This window comes from Anser anser, assembly GCF_964211835.1.
Source record: "Anser anser genome assembly, chromosome: 3".
Taxonomy (NCBI): Eukaryota; Metazoa; Chordata; class Aves; order Anseriformes; family Anatidae; genus Anser; species Anser anser.
The window spans coordinates 28139447-28157384 of NC_139722.1; the positions used below are offsets into that span (position 1 = coordinate 28139447).

At 37.3% G+C, this 17938-nt stretch overlaps 1 protein-coding gene across 3 annotated transcripts in view; it reads right to left on the reverse strand.

Annotated features, from left to right (window-relative positions):
- LGSN (lengsin, lens protein with glutamine synthetase domain) overlaps nt 1-17938 on the reverse strand; it is a 57570-nt gene that overhangs the window by 14611 nt on the left and 25021 nt on the right. The window contains exons 1-2 of one of the 3 annotated variants that reach the window (XM_083829920.1): nt 3336-4037; nt 1286-2273 (exon numbers count right to left, since the gene is read on the reverse strand). In XM_083829920.1, coding sequence (XP_083686046.1) covers nt 1286-2273; nt 3336-3338 — 991 coding nt within the window. In that variant the 5' untranslated portion in view covers nt 3339-4037. Of the gene's footprint in view, nt 1-1285; nt 2480-3335; nt 4038-17938 lie in introns of those variants that run through there. The other 2 variants (XM_083829919.1, XR_014581932.1) reach the window with 2 other exon arrangements.

Below are 17938 nucleotides of genomic sequence, written 5' to 3' on the forward strand. Positions count from 1 at the left end.
GTTTATTCTAATAGACAAAAATAGAGAGTGGTTTGAGCACAAAATATCATTTCAGACATTTATATTTCTCATATAGTGCACTGAATTAGCTCTGATGATCATAGAGTCATAGAATGGTTTGGGTTGGAAGGGACCTCAAAGATCATCTAGTTCCAGGCCCCCTGCCATGGGTAGGGACACCTCCCACTACGTACAACTATTCATGGATATCTTATTCGGATTTGTTCAAACTGGCTAACACAATGTCTACTGAAAAATCCTCCTGTGGCCAACAAAATTTGGTATATTCAAACTGTCTGTTTTCAGAGCACATACAACCATGTTTCTACCATCCGAAAGCAGACTTTTCAAAGAGCAGGATAACTTAATATTGTTATACAAATTTAATTATGACTATTACATTTTATTGTATAATCAATGATGGACAATTTTTTTTTATTAATGAAGAGTTAAGATTCATATTTATTGTATCAGTCAGATAAGCCAGAGGACATCATATCTGCCCTGAGAAGCTGATAATGTTATCTGACACTGATACTCCTGGAAGTTTATTAACCTGGTATCTCTTCAACTGGCAAATTGTTGTTTGCGTCCTTCCTGGAGCAGACACAAAGCAACTAACTGCTCAAGCCCATTACATTATTATAGTTAATAGTAGCTTTCAGCTTGCTGATCCAGCTAGCCCGGAAGTTTAGTTTTTACTGTTTCAAAGAAACCACTACCTCTTAGTAGCAATTAATTGGCTCTATAAACACTTCCAAAATGGACTTATTGAACAGCATGAAGATAAGTGGAAGTTCTCTGCCTCATTTGCTTTTCTTCCCCTATAGTTTATATTAGATGTTTTGCATTCCAGTCCTCTCACAGGACTAATAATTGCAAACATCATCCCTACATGGGAGCAATTTCCACTGCTGGATATGTTAACAAAAAGGAAATTTTAAGAAGCCCAAATGCCTTCAGAGTTTTTCAGTGTCTAGCAGACCTTTGGGAAATGTTGCCTGCACTTAGTTTAAATGAGGAAATATTTCAGTTTTAATGAACATGACATGACCACTTGTGCATGGCAGTTTTTGGCAGGCAGCTTGGCATCATAAATGCCTTACTTTCTAAAAAACTCAACATAGATGTAGGGTAGAACTTCTGATACACCCCAATGATACAGAAACTATGGGTGTCAATTTTCTCATTAGTTCTGACTAAATTTTGCAACTTCACAGAACCCCACAAAATAACAGAAGCATTTTCTTTAACAGCACAGCAGGTGATGGTTAAATATCCTTACCGGTGTGGCTTGCAGAAGAGCCGAACTCAATCTCCGGAGCAGTGCTTTCTGCACTCGTAGAAGTTGCTGGTTGTCTCAGAATAGGTTGATCCACCTCACTGCCTGCTGGCTGTTGCTGATCAGACCCAGCAGAGCTGAGGACCAGAAGAGATTTGCTCTGCTGTCCCACTCCCTCCTTGTGGAAACTGTGGTATTTTTGATTCTCTTTTCCAAAATGGAGACTAAACATCTCAAAGGATCTGCCCTGTTTGTCAGCTATTTTCTCCCCAGGCTTCAGGTTTTGCTGGGGAAAACTGCCACCTGACCTGCCGCTGCAATTGGGCCCATGGTCAGGCAGAGGACCTTCACTTAGAAATTTTTTCAGCTCTTCCAGACTTTGTTCAGAAATGCCAGGTGTGAAGGACTCTGCAGTACTTCTTCCTTGTGTGGTTGCAGTACTCTCCAGGAAGCCTGTCTTTGTCATATGAAATTTGCTGTCTTCATCTGTCCTACCCTGTTCTTCTTGTATACAGTCCATCTTTTCACTGTCCTCTTCCTTGTACACTGTGTCTGCACACCCAGCTTTTTCTGTGTTGCTGGCAGCTTGTGCACCCGTCGGCAACTTTGTTTTACCTGGTGTATCTATCTTCTTATGCATTTTTTCTGTTACTTTTTTCGCAGTGCCAGCATTTTCTGGGATTTCATGTGTTTCCCCCGACATGTCTTCTTTCACGCTGCTGACAAAATGGGAACTGCCACTATCCCCTCTGTCTTTTTGCACTGGAGGAAAATTAGTCAGGTTTTGAAGGGATTGATGTGATGGTGGTTCTGAACAACCAGTGATTCCTTGAAGATGATGAGGATCTGGGATTTTCAAGGTATGAGACAACTCTGTCTTCTCATTTTCTAACAGAGGAACATGCTTTGTTGTATCTTTGACTCCTTTTTTCTTTCTGAAACTACATATATTGTTGCCATCAACTTCATCATTGGCTCTTCCAGATGTGTTCTGTAACCAGCAATAAAATATACAACCAAATAATATGCATGAATGAAACAGAACATAGGAATGGTCTACTAGCACCAGCTTCATTTACCTTGTGGCATTTCCATCACTTCTTGGTCATGGAGGTCTCTGTGGATACTTACTACCTTCAAATTATGCTATTTGGATAAAATTTTCTTACTGAAAATTGAGTGAGAAGGTCTTAGGTTTTAAAATGAAACTGGTCAAAGTACCTTCGTAATTTAATTTTTAGGCAGACTTAATAAATGAAAATATAAGACCCTGTACACTGTGACATCATTTGTCCAAAAAATGTGGCTTTTAAATGTGAAAAAATGTATTTTAATAATTATATTTATACATGTTCTTGTTCATATCAAAAACATTTGTATTTATAAAGGAAATAAATAGCCTTAAAACACAGAATGCTGCCAAATATTTGGGATTGTATGGGAAGTGAAACCTAAAAATAATCTGGCTTTAACTGAATTTCAAGGATCTAGTTTGGCCAAATAACCGAACTCCAAGGGCAGCTGTCAAATGAGCAAACCTCTATTTGGATATATATTGAGGAAAGAACCAGAGGATGATGTTTACCTTTCTATTTGGCATTGATATGATTTACATTGTAGTGTTGGGAGCAGATTTTTAAATTGATATAAAAAATATGGAGATGGTGCAAAGAGGAGCAACAAAAATTAATCTGTTAGCATTATCCCAGAGAATATCAAGAAGTGTCTGAATCATCTCTCCTAAGTAAACAGATAGGACCATGTGTGGTCCTATTACTGTGGGTAATTACCCCATCACTGTGGGTAATTAATTATTTTACAAACTATCAAGGTAGGGATCAAATTCTCCATCTCATGATGTCCCAATGAAGACTCTGTAATACTGTTTAACCAAAATATATATCACTCCATAGCTGATCACAAACTGTTATATTGCTCACGAAATCCTGCTCAAGCATTTATGGATGACTAAGCAACTTAGCCAAGAGTTCTTGGTTTGCTTGGGTCGGACTGGAATTAACACCTGTAAAATCACTGGGAAACTGAGACATACCATCTTTATTACTGTTCTCCACCTTTTCCACAAAGACTAGACTCTGTCCAATTTCTGAATTTCCAGAAGAAATAGGGATCTGCACAGAAGCAAAGTGAATGCCAGTCTGGATAAGGCAAAAGAGCTTCCTGCTGGCAGACAAAAGCATTTAGAAGAAAAGGCAGTAGTGTATGAAACATACATGGAAGGAAACAGTCACATGGCTTCCACTAAGATAATTAATAGCTCCCTTTTTCTGTATTATTCCTCCTATTTTCTCATTATGTTCACTCATTACGCTGTTTTCCATTAATGCCCCAGTCAGAAAGGCATAAGACCTTTTTTTCCTGAAACAGAGCTCAAGGAAATATTTCCTTTCTCTCTCCCCCTTGCTCTGAATCTCTGTGATGCACTTAACTACAGCTTCTTTTGGAGCTCACTGGGACACTCCTGCTAGCCCAGAAAGCAGATGACTGCCAGCTCTCTAAGGACATGACATTCTCTGTGTGTAACTCCCTTGCACATATCATAACCGTGACTTGGTTGGCTCTTTGAATCGACATGATTACTGTCTCATTGACAACAGAAATCTTTGCTTACCTCAGTTTTAGCACTCAGTTTCTAATGATTCCATTTTGTCATCAAAAAGCTTTGGTTTATTCTCATGAAATGATTCTGGGTGTACTCTGATACCTCTACACATTCACCCATGTAGAATAGGCCTAATTCCTACAGCTCTGTATCATAACAGAATAAAAATGTAATGAAGTTTCCTTCATTTACATTCAGTAATGTTCCTGAATAACAAAGCAGACAAGAACTGCTTATAATGGAGCATTTTAACATCCTCATTAGTAATACAACTTAAGTGAAGCTAGGGAAATACTGATTGCCAAATGGAGAAACCTAAATCATTTTGAAATGAAATAGGCATCAAATTAAATTTCTAGATATATAAAATGTTTTTTCTGAAAGGAGAGAAGAGTTTCATCTGTGAAAACTGTAATCATTAAAGGATTGCATTTTTAATGAATTTATGAAAAATATTTACTTAAACGTCCTTTGCGGCAAAGGCTGCCATCATTAAAATATTCAGATTTCCTCTTTATGAAGTCTTCATATTTCCTTTGTCTTCTTCAATAGCTTGAAATCAGTAACATAACATAACAATATCTGCATTTCTGCCCTATAATGCATTTCTGTATTCTGTGCTTAAAGATAACTACTGAAAATTCTAATGTTAGACTCAATTCTTGTCAGTTGTCCCTATTGTAGATCTTTGAAAATATGTTGAACATAACTAAATATGAACACGTCCTTTTGTATAATACTTAGATATTGTAGTCTGACAAAGAGTAGTTCATGTAACAAATGTAAAACATCAGAAATCTACCTGTTAGTGTAGTTAACCATGCTAAATGATTTCCTGAACACAAGGTTCACATTATAATCTTTACCAAAACAAATTCCTTCTGAACAGAGAAGAGAAGGATAAGGACTGACCACTTGTATATCCATTAATGGAAACATTTCTTCGTAATAAAATTCTAATGGCCAATGTGGCTATAGTACTCTGCAAATAATTTATTTTCTCAACAGAAGTTGGGGCTATGGTACTGCATTTTTATCATAGGATATTTATCATAGATAAAGGATATTGTGCCCATTGCTCTTAAATAAGAACACTGACGTTTTTTGCATTTAAAGAAAATAAAATCTTACATTTACACAGAGAACAATCTATGCATTACTTAGGACCCTCAGCACAAGGCACTCTGTGATTTTGTCTCTGTGTAAGAATGATTCTTCTAAATAAACTGAGATATGTATGGATTTTCATTTTAAAGTAATTTAATGTCATTTTCTGAACTGGACTAATACTGAAGTTTTTGCAAGGTACAATTATAGCATCCTTTCATATTAAAAAGTCATATGCATGAGTTATTATACAGCCTTACTATCTCGTAGTTTATGTGTGTGTCTACCACCAGAAAGAGTCTAGTGCTTGGACACAGAGGCAGAAGAACCCAGGAAACAGGACCTAAGAATTTTCTCATTAATTTATTATTTCTAGAAAGTTTCATTTACAAAATACAGAATCAAGTAAAGTATCAGCTTGAAAGACTTAGCTGGATAGTGATCATGACATAATTTCATTGAAACATGTGTCCTGCTATGCAGAAGGGAAAAAAGAAATATTCATGGCACTAATATGGCAAAAGTTCTAATTATTTTTTATGTCATTACTGAAATTACTGAATGTTCCTACATTTTCCTTACTGTGTGGCAACAATTAACAGGAGCTACTATAGCTACATGAAAGTTCTTTCAGGCAACATTTGTTTCAGAATCATTCATGTGGTTGTTTTTTTTTGTCTGTCTGTTTGTTTGTTTGTTTCTTATTTTCAAATATTTACTGACACACTAAGTCAAAAATCTTGAAAGTTTTGAAGTTTTCTTCTCTTTCTTAACTCATAAATACTCAGGTGGTGATTGCCAGAAAGGTTATTTCCAAAATGTAAACACTGTATGCAATACTATGCAATAAGTCTAAAGTTTAAGTTTTCTAAAAGATGTGTCTGATGTTAAATGTCATTGATAGGTATCAGTACTCTGCCAAGTCTTGACTTCCATTGGGACTTCTTGCCCCAGTGCTGTAACTCATGCTGGTACATTGATCCCCTTTGCACAGGGGATTTGGCCCTGGAAAGCTTTCAGTAGAGCTGGACCACTGTGAGTCCTGCGATAGACAGGAAGACTAGGGGTGAAATGGACTGAATGTCTTGTTATTAAATAATTTCAATTCACACAAATAACAGCTTTTCATGTCTTCATTAGACACCTAGTGTATCATGTCATGTGCACAAGAGTCTGGATGTATGTGACTATCAACAGAACAAAGTTCTCAAACTACAAACAGTGCTTCAGGGCTACACTTATGTATTACAGCACTGTATTAGGGTGCTATACAAAATATAGCACTATACGAAGTATAGCGCTAATACCATTGTATTAGGGTGCTATACAAGAGAATATCCTGCTGTTCAGCTCTCACATGACAATGGCAGGTAAAAGGTGTAGAGAACAGAAGACAGTATCAGCAAGCAAATATTTCAGCCCTGTGCAGATGAAATTGCTTGCTCTACTTAACCCAATTACATGCCACTGCTGGCATGTCGTCAGGCTCCTACAGCTGAGAGACATTTTATATCTTGTGGCAACACAAAAGCCATACATCTAAAGCAATTTATCTCAATCAGTTTGTGTTCACTTCTCAGCTTTGTTCAAGCTCTGAAGTGGAACATTAACTATATCATGAAATACAGCACTGCCAAATGGCAGTTCATCTGTAAACCTGCCAATCCACAAGCCAAGAACATTTGGAAATGTAAAGTGTTGCCTATGGGAGGAATAATAAGCACACGGATATCTGGTGTGTGGAACAGGTGAAAATCCAAGACAGTTCTTGAACCTTTGCCTTAGAAGGCTTTTATAGATGACTCAAAATATATCTGCAATGTACTATGAGACAAAATCAGAGGTTGCAGAAAAAACCTTCTATTTTTTCTTACTTTTTGTTTCCTTCCTGACCTTAGGAAAGAACTCAAACATTATTGGGATTTATAAACCTCTCTAAAAAAAATCTACTGACTGAGACAGAGAAATGAGAAAATAAATAAATAAATAAAATAAATAACAAAAAACTCATACTATAGCATATGAAAGGAAAAAAAAAGGAGAAAAGAAATATGGTTTAAAAGATTCCCTGAGTAACTGCAGATGAATAGCTGTACTAGGATTTATATCACAAAGGAAAGTGAAAGAGAGAACAGTGAAACTCCAGCAGCAGCATATATATATATAATCAACAAGATAACCCAATGTTTCTGCTACTGGCTATCCAAAAACGTAATGCAGCCACTCAGCAAACAGCACTGGTGTATCAATCACATTCTTGTTTTCTCTTTTCTTTCAGATTATTAACCAGTTGTAGCTATTATTTAGTTAGGAGGTCAGGGAGTAAGGAGGTCAAATTGTGGTGATCTTCCTCCGTTATCACTAAAGATTTTTCAAGAATGGAAGACTCATTGTGCATAAAACATCAAGACATGAAAATCTGGTATTAAAATTCTAAAATATGTAAGGTGTGTTTGGCTGAATGTTTTATTTATTTAAAGTTAAATAGCTTCACATGGGTTTGAATTTGTTTTTCTATCATAAAAGTCAGTGATGAAAAATTTAAATTAAATGTTTCCAGTCTAATTTCTAGTCTAAGAAAATCTTAAAATATTGTTCAAATGATGTTGACAACTGGCCTTATTCACATTGTTTGAGCATTTTTCCAGACTTCAAAAGTAATCCAATTTTTGTATTGCACTTTGATTATCTTTCAATTGTTATGGAACAGTAAATGCTGAAGAACTTTCTCTGACCCACTCTGGCTGTTACCAGGTTACCCTTTGCAGCTTCCTCTGTTTGGTACAGTCAAGTTAATTAATGTTTTCATGTGGCAACAAATCTCAAAAACTAAAATTCAAGTCTTAACAAGAGGTGCTCCTTAAGACATTATATAACAGTGTACGTAAATCTAGTACATCCATGTCCAAGTTTTTTTCTCTGTCTCTTCCCCTGACAGATGGAAAGGGTTACCCAGCTGCTTGCCCCAGCAACCAGGCAGTGAAGGAGCAGAGGATGATGGAATAATTATCTACTGCTGGGAATTAATGCAGCTTCACTAGAGTCACTGGAGCTACTCAGATTTATACCAGGAGGGAATTTGGTCCATGGAGGAGAGAGCTACAGAAGACAGCACAGACATTTCCAGGGAGTTCCTCCAGGAACAGAGAAGGATTTTGGCTTTTTGCTTGCAGTGTTAAAACAATGTATGCTACTGTCAATAGACACTGGTGGTTTGTAAGCTAGAGACATGAAGATCACAGCACATTGTCAAGTTATTGCTGTAACTAATTTCTCTCTCAGTGACCTTGTTTTATAAAGTGGTTCTCAGAGAGTGATTTACTGCTACAAAAACCTCCTTGTGAAGGACCTGCAAGTGGCATAAATATTAGGTACATGTGATTGTTTTGCAGTTAGAGAAGCTGTGAAGCACAATCTTGCCATAGGTCATGGGAAGATGTGTAGTAATGTTAGGAGCAGAAGCAAAGTCTCCTTTCTTTTTTTGGAACTTTTAAATATACTCAGGATTATTAATGTCCTTCATGGGAAAATGAATAGAAGAGTTTAGCTCACTTATTTTCACATCTGACATCTGCCTTCATCTGCTACTCCCATCCAAAGCCTTCATGCTACATATCCAATTAGTAGATTAGCTCTCAAGGTCATTGATTCACTGCTTCAAGGCGGCACAGTCCTTATGGTAAAGTTATTTGCAAGTATTTTCCCTTGGACTGTGCCACCTGCAACATGTAAGAAAATTCCCTAAAGCAAGATGGAGTCTCAAAATTAAGAAACTGATCCTGCTTTCAAAATGACTTTGGACCAGAAAAGTACATCGGTGGTGTCATCTGCAACTTGCAGTAGTGTAAATGAGATGTAAGAACAGGATCCATTTAACACATGACTGATCCTCTCTCTGGAAGACATTTGCAAGGAAATGGACTTAATGATCTACAGGATTTTTATGTCTAATTTCTATGACTCATTTCATATTCAAAGATGGCCTGGGAGGCAGTTAGTGACTCAGAGAAGGTATATCTCTGGCATAGGATTCATTTGTTCACCTTGATAAAAAATTTTAGTAGCCTCAGGAAGTCTGCCTTCACCTTTACTTCCAAGCTACCTTATATCATTCTCGGTATTTTTAATTAAACATTTTAATTTCATGTTTTTCACAATGAGATCTCTTGGACCCTACCCAAGATAACAGTGGTTGTTGTTTTTTGTTTGTTTTTAATTTTGTTGAAAATATTTATTACAACTTCAGGGTCAGAATCAGCTTTAAAATGCATTTATGTAGAAACTAAGCAGCTCCAACTCCACTCAGCTCAGTAGAACAAATCAAGAGCATCACTTTCAGGTCAGACATTTATTTTAGTGGTTTCATTTACATTAATGATGTCAATCTACTTTTCCACAAATATTAATGGGTCAGATTTTAGACCTCTATTTCTGATACTTTTGCTAAAGTTATAAATGAAAGATATAGGAAATTAAAATGTGTTAGACTTGCTTTTTAAGGTAAATGATTGTTTGAGCTTAAACCAGAAGTCTTTCTTTGACCTGCATCTGGCTCAGAATTAGACCATGCACAACACGTATGCATGAAGACATACACATACACCACAATTAAGTATTTGCTCGCTTAAAATCTTGAAGCAGATATAAAAAGTATTTTATATCATATTATCTGCTCAGATATCATTCACAGTCAGTCCCTTACCTTCTGAGTAAGATCTTTCTTTTCGTTCATGTCCACTTCATTCTAGTTCAAGTCACCATTAGAAATAGCTTGGTAAAATTCTAATAGAAGTACATCCCGTATTTATAGGCATGGACACAACAAAGGTTAGTTAAAACAGAATTGCTGTAAAGTTCTTTTCCCAGAAGGCTATGCAGGTGATGAACCATACAGAGCAACCCTAATGTGTCATGGCCAAGAGCACCACTTTCTGGAACAATGTTAAAGTAGTAAAATAACAAATGCACATTATTAGCTGCCTGCCTGGAAACAAAGACAACTGAGTACAAAACTGTTTTGCTCAACTTTTCTCCTCACAAAAGGTTTTTTTTGCTCTGTAGCAAGCCATTTTTGTTCTAGAACAGAAGCTATTGTTAGGCTCCTTAGAGGTAAAACCTATACTGGACTTTATAACAACAGTATGTTATCAGGGCACAGAGGTACGAATTTGAAAGGCACAGCACATTACAAGAACAACACAAAGTACTAGACTGCTGTTCTAGGTGCTTGCATGTAGCTAGTTAATACTGGTGGATCTGGTTTTTGTAGATTTGGGGGGAAGGATTTGGGTTTTGTATGTTTGGTTTTTTTTTGTAGGTTTTTTTTTTTCATCAGGTCTCTAAAATCATATCAGTGATCAGATAGCTAAGGTTGCCTTTCTTATACTTCTTTAGTTATCTGTTTTAATATGGACTCAAAGGACTATGTTTAACTGATATTTCATTCATCCAATTTCCTTTAGCTGACCTAATGTTAGAGGATGACTGTGTGTGATTACAGCCGGCAGCTATCTCCCAATAAACTCATGTGAGCACCATGTTAAGAATAACACTTCATCATGCAAAAAAGCAGGTTCAGTAATTTTTCATACTTTTCAAAAATAAAATACTGAGTTTGTTAAAATTACCCCATCAGAATAACAACTATGTATTTGGAGTTATAGTTCACAAAAATCTCTGGCTTCTTCAGTTAAATTTATAAAGATAGGTGCCCAGGACCCAAACAATGATTCTGAAAACCCTTCCTCAACTTGGAGGCACTGAAAGGCTCTGGAGCTCTCATCTCAGTTTGAGATGCAACAACCCCAAGCAGGGGTGCAACAACCCTAAGCAGTGCTACAGGCTGGGAGATGAGTGGTTGGAAAGCTGCCTGGCCAAGAAGGACCTCGGAATACTGGTTGATAGGCAGCTGAATATGAGCCAGCAGTGTGCCCAGGTGGCCAAGAAGGCCAACAGCATCCTGGCTTGTATAAGAAGCAGTGTGGCCAGCAGGTCTAGGGAAGTGATTGTCCCCCTGTACTCGGCTCTGGTGAGGCTGCACCTCGAATACTGTGTTCAGTTTTGGGCCCCTTGCTACAAGAAGGACATGGAGGTGCTCGAGAGAGTCCAGAGAAGGGCAACGAAGCTGGTGAGGGGTCTGGAGAACAGGTCTTATGAGAAGCGGCTGAGGGAGATGGGGTTGTTTAGCCTGGAGAAGAGGAGGCTCAGGGGCGACCTCATCACTCTCTATAGGTACCTTAAAGGAGGCTGTAGAGAGGTGGGGGTTGGTCTATTCTCCCACGTGCCTGGTGACAGGATGAGGGGGAATGGGCTAAAATTGTGCCAGGGGAGGTTTAGGTTGGATATTAGGAAGAACTTCTTTACTGAAAGGGTTGTTAGGCATTGGAATGGGCTGCCCAGGGAAGTGGTTGAGTCGCCATCCCTGGAGATCTTTAAAAGACGTTTAGACGTAGCCCTTAGTGATATGGTTTAGTGGAGGTCTTGTTAGTGTTAGGGCAGAGGTTGGACTAGATGATCTTGGAAGTCTCTTCCAACCTAGATGATTCTGTGATTCAGTTGCTCCATCTGCTCAAGTGCTCTGACTGCCCTTATTCTGAACTGCCCCACTTGTCACAAAGCAGTGCAGGACAGTATCTGCATCTGTGAGTTTATCAGTGTTCAAGAAATAGACTTACTCATAAGACTATTAACAATGCAACATTGTGCTAAAAATGCTTTTTTCAGCTTATACTAACTACAAATTAATTTTTAACAGCTCATCAAAGGTGTACTAGGTACCCTAATGTTTTCATGGTTATATGTTCTTTGTAGCGTCCCTGGAAAGTGACCCCAAAGAACAGCCCATAAGCGTGTTCTCTGGAGGAGAAGCAGAGATTTACACAAAACGTTCTGTTTCTTTTAGAATGTAGTACTGATATCATGAGTTTGTGTAATTATTTAATTTAAATATGCTGGGCTTCAACCACAACTTATCAAATATTAATCTAAAAACCTAGACACTTCAGAAATACAACGCAGAGACCGGCCATTAACAAAAGTGGTCAGTTAATATTTTAACTACAGATACTTTGTATGCACTGTGATGAATACGTGGTAATGAGAAAATGGAAACTGCTCAATTATCCCATTAGCCTCTCTTCAGTAGCTAAAAAAGAGAGACAGCTTCTCTTATGACAGCTATTGCAGCAGATAACTGCCAGCTCAGGGGAGCTCTCTGCTGGCTAGCGGCCAAAATCTCACTTCACCATCACTGCGGTTTACAACTATTTCTGATCCCAGCTACTGATGTCAGGGTTTTTTTTCACGTGTTTTCCAGAGAAGAGATGAAAATTATCACTGTTCATAATCTTCTCCCATTTGAATTGGTTTTCCAGAAGGGGAAATTTCTACATACTCTTAATTAACTTATTTTTAAGTAGTAAAGAATCAGGCCTCAAGCATCCATCGGGAATCTTTTTTCTCTCAGTATTGGGTGTAGGTTACTTTCAGTTGTTAATTTCAGTGGGTTCCCTGGAATACCTATATTTTTAAAAAGAAACTGTACAGGACAAAATTTCTGTATCTTGGATAGGTCTTGAACGGTGCCTAATGATTCCTAGGTTGGAGGAAGGGAGGATTACATCCTGTAATCTGTTCATGGGCCTGGAAAATTTATCACAGTAATTTTATCACTTCCTTTTATCACCTAAATTTAATTGGATGCAGCCATTCCAGTTTCTAATCCTGACAGGCATGCCAAAATACACCTTTACCCCCTAACTGGTTTCAAAAATAGTTCTCTTAGAGGTTGCTAAAGTAGGTAACTAAAAGTTAACAGAGGAAACAGTTCAAATGGAAATTTGCTTCCTCCACTTGCAGAAGCCTTTAAAAATAAAAGGCCTTTCAAAGTCTTATAGTACTCTTATAACACTCAGAAACTTCCAAACTGGTATCAACTGGCTAGTGCCAACTAACATCCACAGGACACAGGTCTATATGGATATACAGGTTAAGATGGATTTTATACAGACCTATCTCAGGAGCTTTTGAGAACAAAAACCCTTGAGCTTCCCAGTTCCAAGGCTGGCAATTACATAGAAGTAAAAGGAGATATTCACTAAGTCTCTCCCTCACAACCATAAATCTATAAAATTCTGTGCTAATACCAGAAGGCTGGCATTATAAAGCCAAAAGAGAAATTTGAACACCAAAATCCCTTTAGGAAAATCCAACCTAATGTGTTCCTTCAGCAATGGGATATATTTCTGTTTTAACCTCTAAACGTGTGTGTTGCCATCATTATTAAACAAAACTGTACTTTGTGTTGTAGAAAGTGTCTTTTTCTTCACCATTTCTTCACAGCTGATGTTAGATATTATCCAGTGTCAAGATTGGCAGAAGACTTCAGATAAATTCAGATAAATTCCATTTTAAATTGCCACCTAGTAAACTATGAGCATAGAAACACGATTAGAGCTTGATTTTCTATTGATCTTTATTCAGTTACTATAGCTATCTGTCTGCTGTGTCCTCTTTTAGGATTTATTCATATGATATTCTCTTTTAACACTCTCACAAGTATGCCTTCACTGTGCGTGACAACATTTATCTAGCACTCCCCCATCCATTGCCCAGTGCTTCTTTCTTGATTTATATTCCAGTTAGGCAACAAGCAATGCCCCTACAAAAAGCTGTTCTCTTCTGTATTTTCAGGTGTCAAAAAGTAGGCACAAATGATACTCACAGACAAGGAGAGGACTGAAAAGCTGGCCTAAAACATATTAGGAGTTAATTATGGTAATTTTTTTAATCAATTATGGTAATTTTTTTTAATCAATCACATTAGTAAAAAATCTCATCAATTTGTAATAAGCAACTATTTTATACTCAGAAGAACTGCAGTTGTCTTAAATGTTGATTATTGGAAACTGTAGCACTATTTGTGCTTCATGTGATGCCTTAATATATGATCTCCATAACTAAAGCATTAAAATTGAATGCCAGACCTTATTATACCTCTCCCAGTTCTTGGTCTTTCATGTATCAAATGTGAAAATGAAAATGACTTGTTGTTTATTTTACTCTTGACATCACACTTGATTTATTTTCTGTATTGAAATTTTAAAATTACTTTTCAAATCACAAAGAACCACTAATTGGATCATGATGTGTCTGTCATTCTGTAAGTCAAAGTGATACCTTTACACGAACAGCCAAGACCTTGTAAGTTCACATCATTCCTAATAAAATGAATCTGTTATTTTTTCACCTTTTACATTGCCTCTTCTATCTTAATCAGTGACTGGAAATAATTCTGTTTCTTTTATCTATTGCTTTTTATTGCTTTTTTTTTTCTTGCATTCTCTGTCAAAAATAGAATTTCTTTTCCAGTCTGGAAATCAGGCTGTTCTTTGTATGCTTTGAGCTTTTTGCCAAAAATTCTTTCTCATATGCCATCTTTTCCTTCCAAGGCATATACTAGTTTGCTTGCTCCCGCATACAGCTCTCACTGAAACAGAATCAAAAAAAAAAAACAGAATAATATTAAAATTTTTAGACAGGGGGTGAAGAATATTAGACTGGAACTAGAATAAAGACATAGCTAGAAGAGGAATTAATAGAATCACAGAATCATAGAATCATTCATGTCAGAAAAGACCAACCATTAAAATGCAACTTTTCAAATGCCTGTGCCCCAGGCTCTGCCCCAATATTCTTCCCTCCCCATCCTTTGCCACCACCATGGCAACATATGCTCAGTCCCCCGGCAGTCACACACTGTCACAAGGCAGATGTTGCTGTGGGTATACAGTTACAGAGCTATGCAGCAGCTAGAAATCTGTGTCTGGTTTTCCATGCCTCTACCAGCACGGCACCACATGGGAAGCTCATCACACCAACCCAGTGCTGAGGCATGGCATAACCTGTGGTGGAGTCTGGGGAGGGAAACCAGCAAGCAAGGTGCGAGACACTTCTCCCAGTGAACACAGTGGCTGCACATGGCCCTGCAGGCTATAATTAGGAATTAATCTGGATTTAATTAAATCCAGATAATAATGCTTGAATTTCTAATCCTACCAAACATGTTATTTGAGCATCACTAATACCATTCCAATTTTACAGCTATCTGTCTAATGCTGTCTAGCTATGATGCACTCTCTGAGATGAACTGGAAGAAGCTGTGCAATGGAAACAGCACAACAGAAGCACCAACACAGTCTCCTGCAGTAGCTGGGACTTTCCACATTAATTTACCATCTAAACTTCTGGCAGATGTCACAGGCCTTGACTCATCAACACAACAGTGTCTGTCACAGGCTGAGGTGCTGTAACCACAGTTCATTGTGTCCTTGTTAAGGATGTAAGGTCTGTAATGTCTTGTTAATTCATTCCAGAACCATGCTAGTTCAGGATGCTGCATACCCATGCTGAAGGAAGGTTAGATGTTTACCATTGGCTGTCAGCATGGGCCAAGATCCTTGCATCATGGTTTGATTTGTTACCTCTTGTTACTTTCCACTACTCCCTGCAGCTTTCTTCTTTTCCAGATCTGTCTTCAAGAGCTGTTTCACATTTTGTCTGCCAGACTGCTTTTCGCAGAAGGATGGAATAAATTAATTATCCCTCAACCGTCTCTAACTTCTTACAGCCCTTTCCTTTGTTCATGAGTTCTATGTCCTCCAGGTTACCACAGCAGGATAACTATTATGCCTCACTCATTTCACTTTTTCCACAGTTAATCCTATGCACGTGGCCCTGCCTGCTGCAGAAAGAGGAGCACAGTGACACTAGCAGCCTTGGCCTTCCATTTAGACATAGGAAGTTTAGATGTGCCTTAGCAAGGCTTCCAAATTCTTCTAGGTTAAACCAAACAGCAGACTGCAAGCTGTCACTAACATGCATTAACACTACAGCAGGAGGTGCTCCATGGCAATACAGAGGGAAAAGGAAAAACATCCTTCAAGAACTACAGGACCAGACTGATCCAGCTTTCTTGCAGTGTGCAAATATTTCAGCCTGCCTGGTGGCTGACTTGTCAAATACTTTTGCTGAGGAGCTAGCAACGGTTTCATAGTACTTAGTTATGCAAATCATTGAAAGTAATGAGGTATACCATAGGAAAATTAGGGAATGTAGTGCATAGTTTGAGACTATTAACAATACTCATGCCAGTCATTCTCCTGTCTTGAATTTTCTAATTGCCTACCCAAACAGTACCTGGATGTGATCAATAAGAAGAATTAATGGTGTCTGCTACTTTAATTTGTACTTATAAATTGGAAAAATCAAAGAAATCAAATGAGAAACTACATATTTGTCCACTTTATGCATTTGCTTGTAAAAAAAATCTTTATAGACACTAAGTTTAGGGTCTTTGTCAGGTTAGTCTTAAAACAAACTTAGGAGTCTTAAAACAAACCTGGAGTCTTAAAACAAACATAGGGGAAAATATCTCTAACATTATCTATGGAGCAATTTTTAGCACTTTATAGATGAAGAGGAATTCAGTATTGTGTTATTATGCTTACTTTAAACTTCTGTAGTTCTGCTGATTAAAATTTGATCCCAGCTTTATTAGCCTAGTTATCTAGACCTTTTGATGTGTTTGTGCTATTATACCATAACTCCACTATTCTTTATTTTTATTTCCTCAGTAAATCTGTCCACTGTGAAAATAAATTCTTTTTTTCTTCTATTCATAGGTGCCTACTCCCTTTTCCCCAATACATTATTTATGTTGTTCAGGCAGAAAGGAGTATATGTTTCATTTGTTCAGTAAATATTCACCTAAGGTACAGTAGATATGGTTTTAATCCAACTAGTGTCTGAATATCCATTCAATGTAGTGGTCTCTCTATACCAATTCCCCTACCAATCAGGCCAACAGCTGCTGTTGCAAAAGGAAAAGGTGACAAAGGAGCTTAATCTTCCTTGTCAGAATTGTTCCACTTGGTGCAAACTGCTTACAAATTCATTGGGTCAAATAAAGGAAATATAATTTTAATTCTATATATCATTAGTGAGGGACTCCGCTAGACAAATGGAGCACCTCGTTAAATCTCTGCCTCAGTAAAAATTATATATTTTACATAGAAGTTGTTTTTCTATTTAATTTTTGTGCCAGGCAGGTTTTCCTTAGATGGTGTAGGGTCCCTTCCCTTTAGATGATATTCTTTCAGTCCATGGGGATTACGCTGATCTCAGTCACACCAGTAGGAAGCCAGTGGTATTTTTAGGATTTCAGTGAAATTATTAGGATGATGTTAAGAACTATACCCCAAACCAAATGGTTTAGAATTTTAAATGGTTATATGAAAAAAATAGTTTTCAAATGTTTTCCTAATTGGGAGCAAGAAATCTAAACCAACAATAAAAATACAAGGGTATAATGACCACAGCTATAAAAACATAAATTTATGAGTTTAGCCAAAAATAACCCTCAAAATCTATTTTTTTCCAGGAATCATTAAAATTTAAAAAAAATGCTCCTTATCTGCTCATTAAGAACGAAAAGTATTAAGATATTGTCATGTTTTCCTGAATTCCCATAGGGAATAATGTAAAGACATCTTATTAACAACACTCAAGAATATTATAGCAAATGTCACAATAGCTTTTGTCTATTCTTGGAGCACCAATACACTCAAAGAGACAATTTAAGAACCTCATCTTTCATTTAAAAAACATCTTTGTCTTACATTTTCAAGGAAGACTTGAAAACAAGCCAATGCATAAAGAAATAGCCTCTTTGTGAGTCTGGTGGTTTGGTGGGAGTTTGTTTTGATTTTTCTCTTCTTTTAAAACTCTGTACTAGGGGTTTAGTAAGTAAACCAGCCTTAGTAAGTAAATAAGAGTTTACATGTTGTATATGAAATCACTTATGACTTCACTTATGACTTTTATTGTATGGCGTCCAGATTTAGATGTGCCCAGGTTGTCGCTGATAT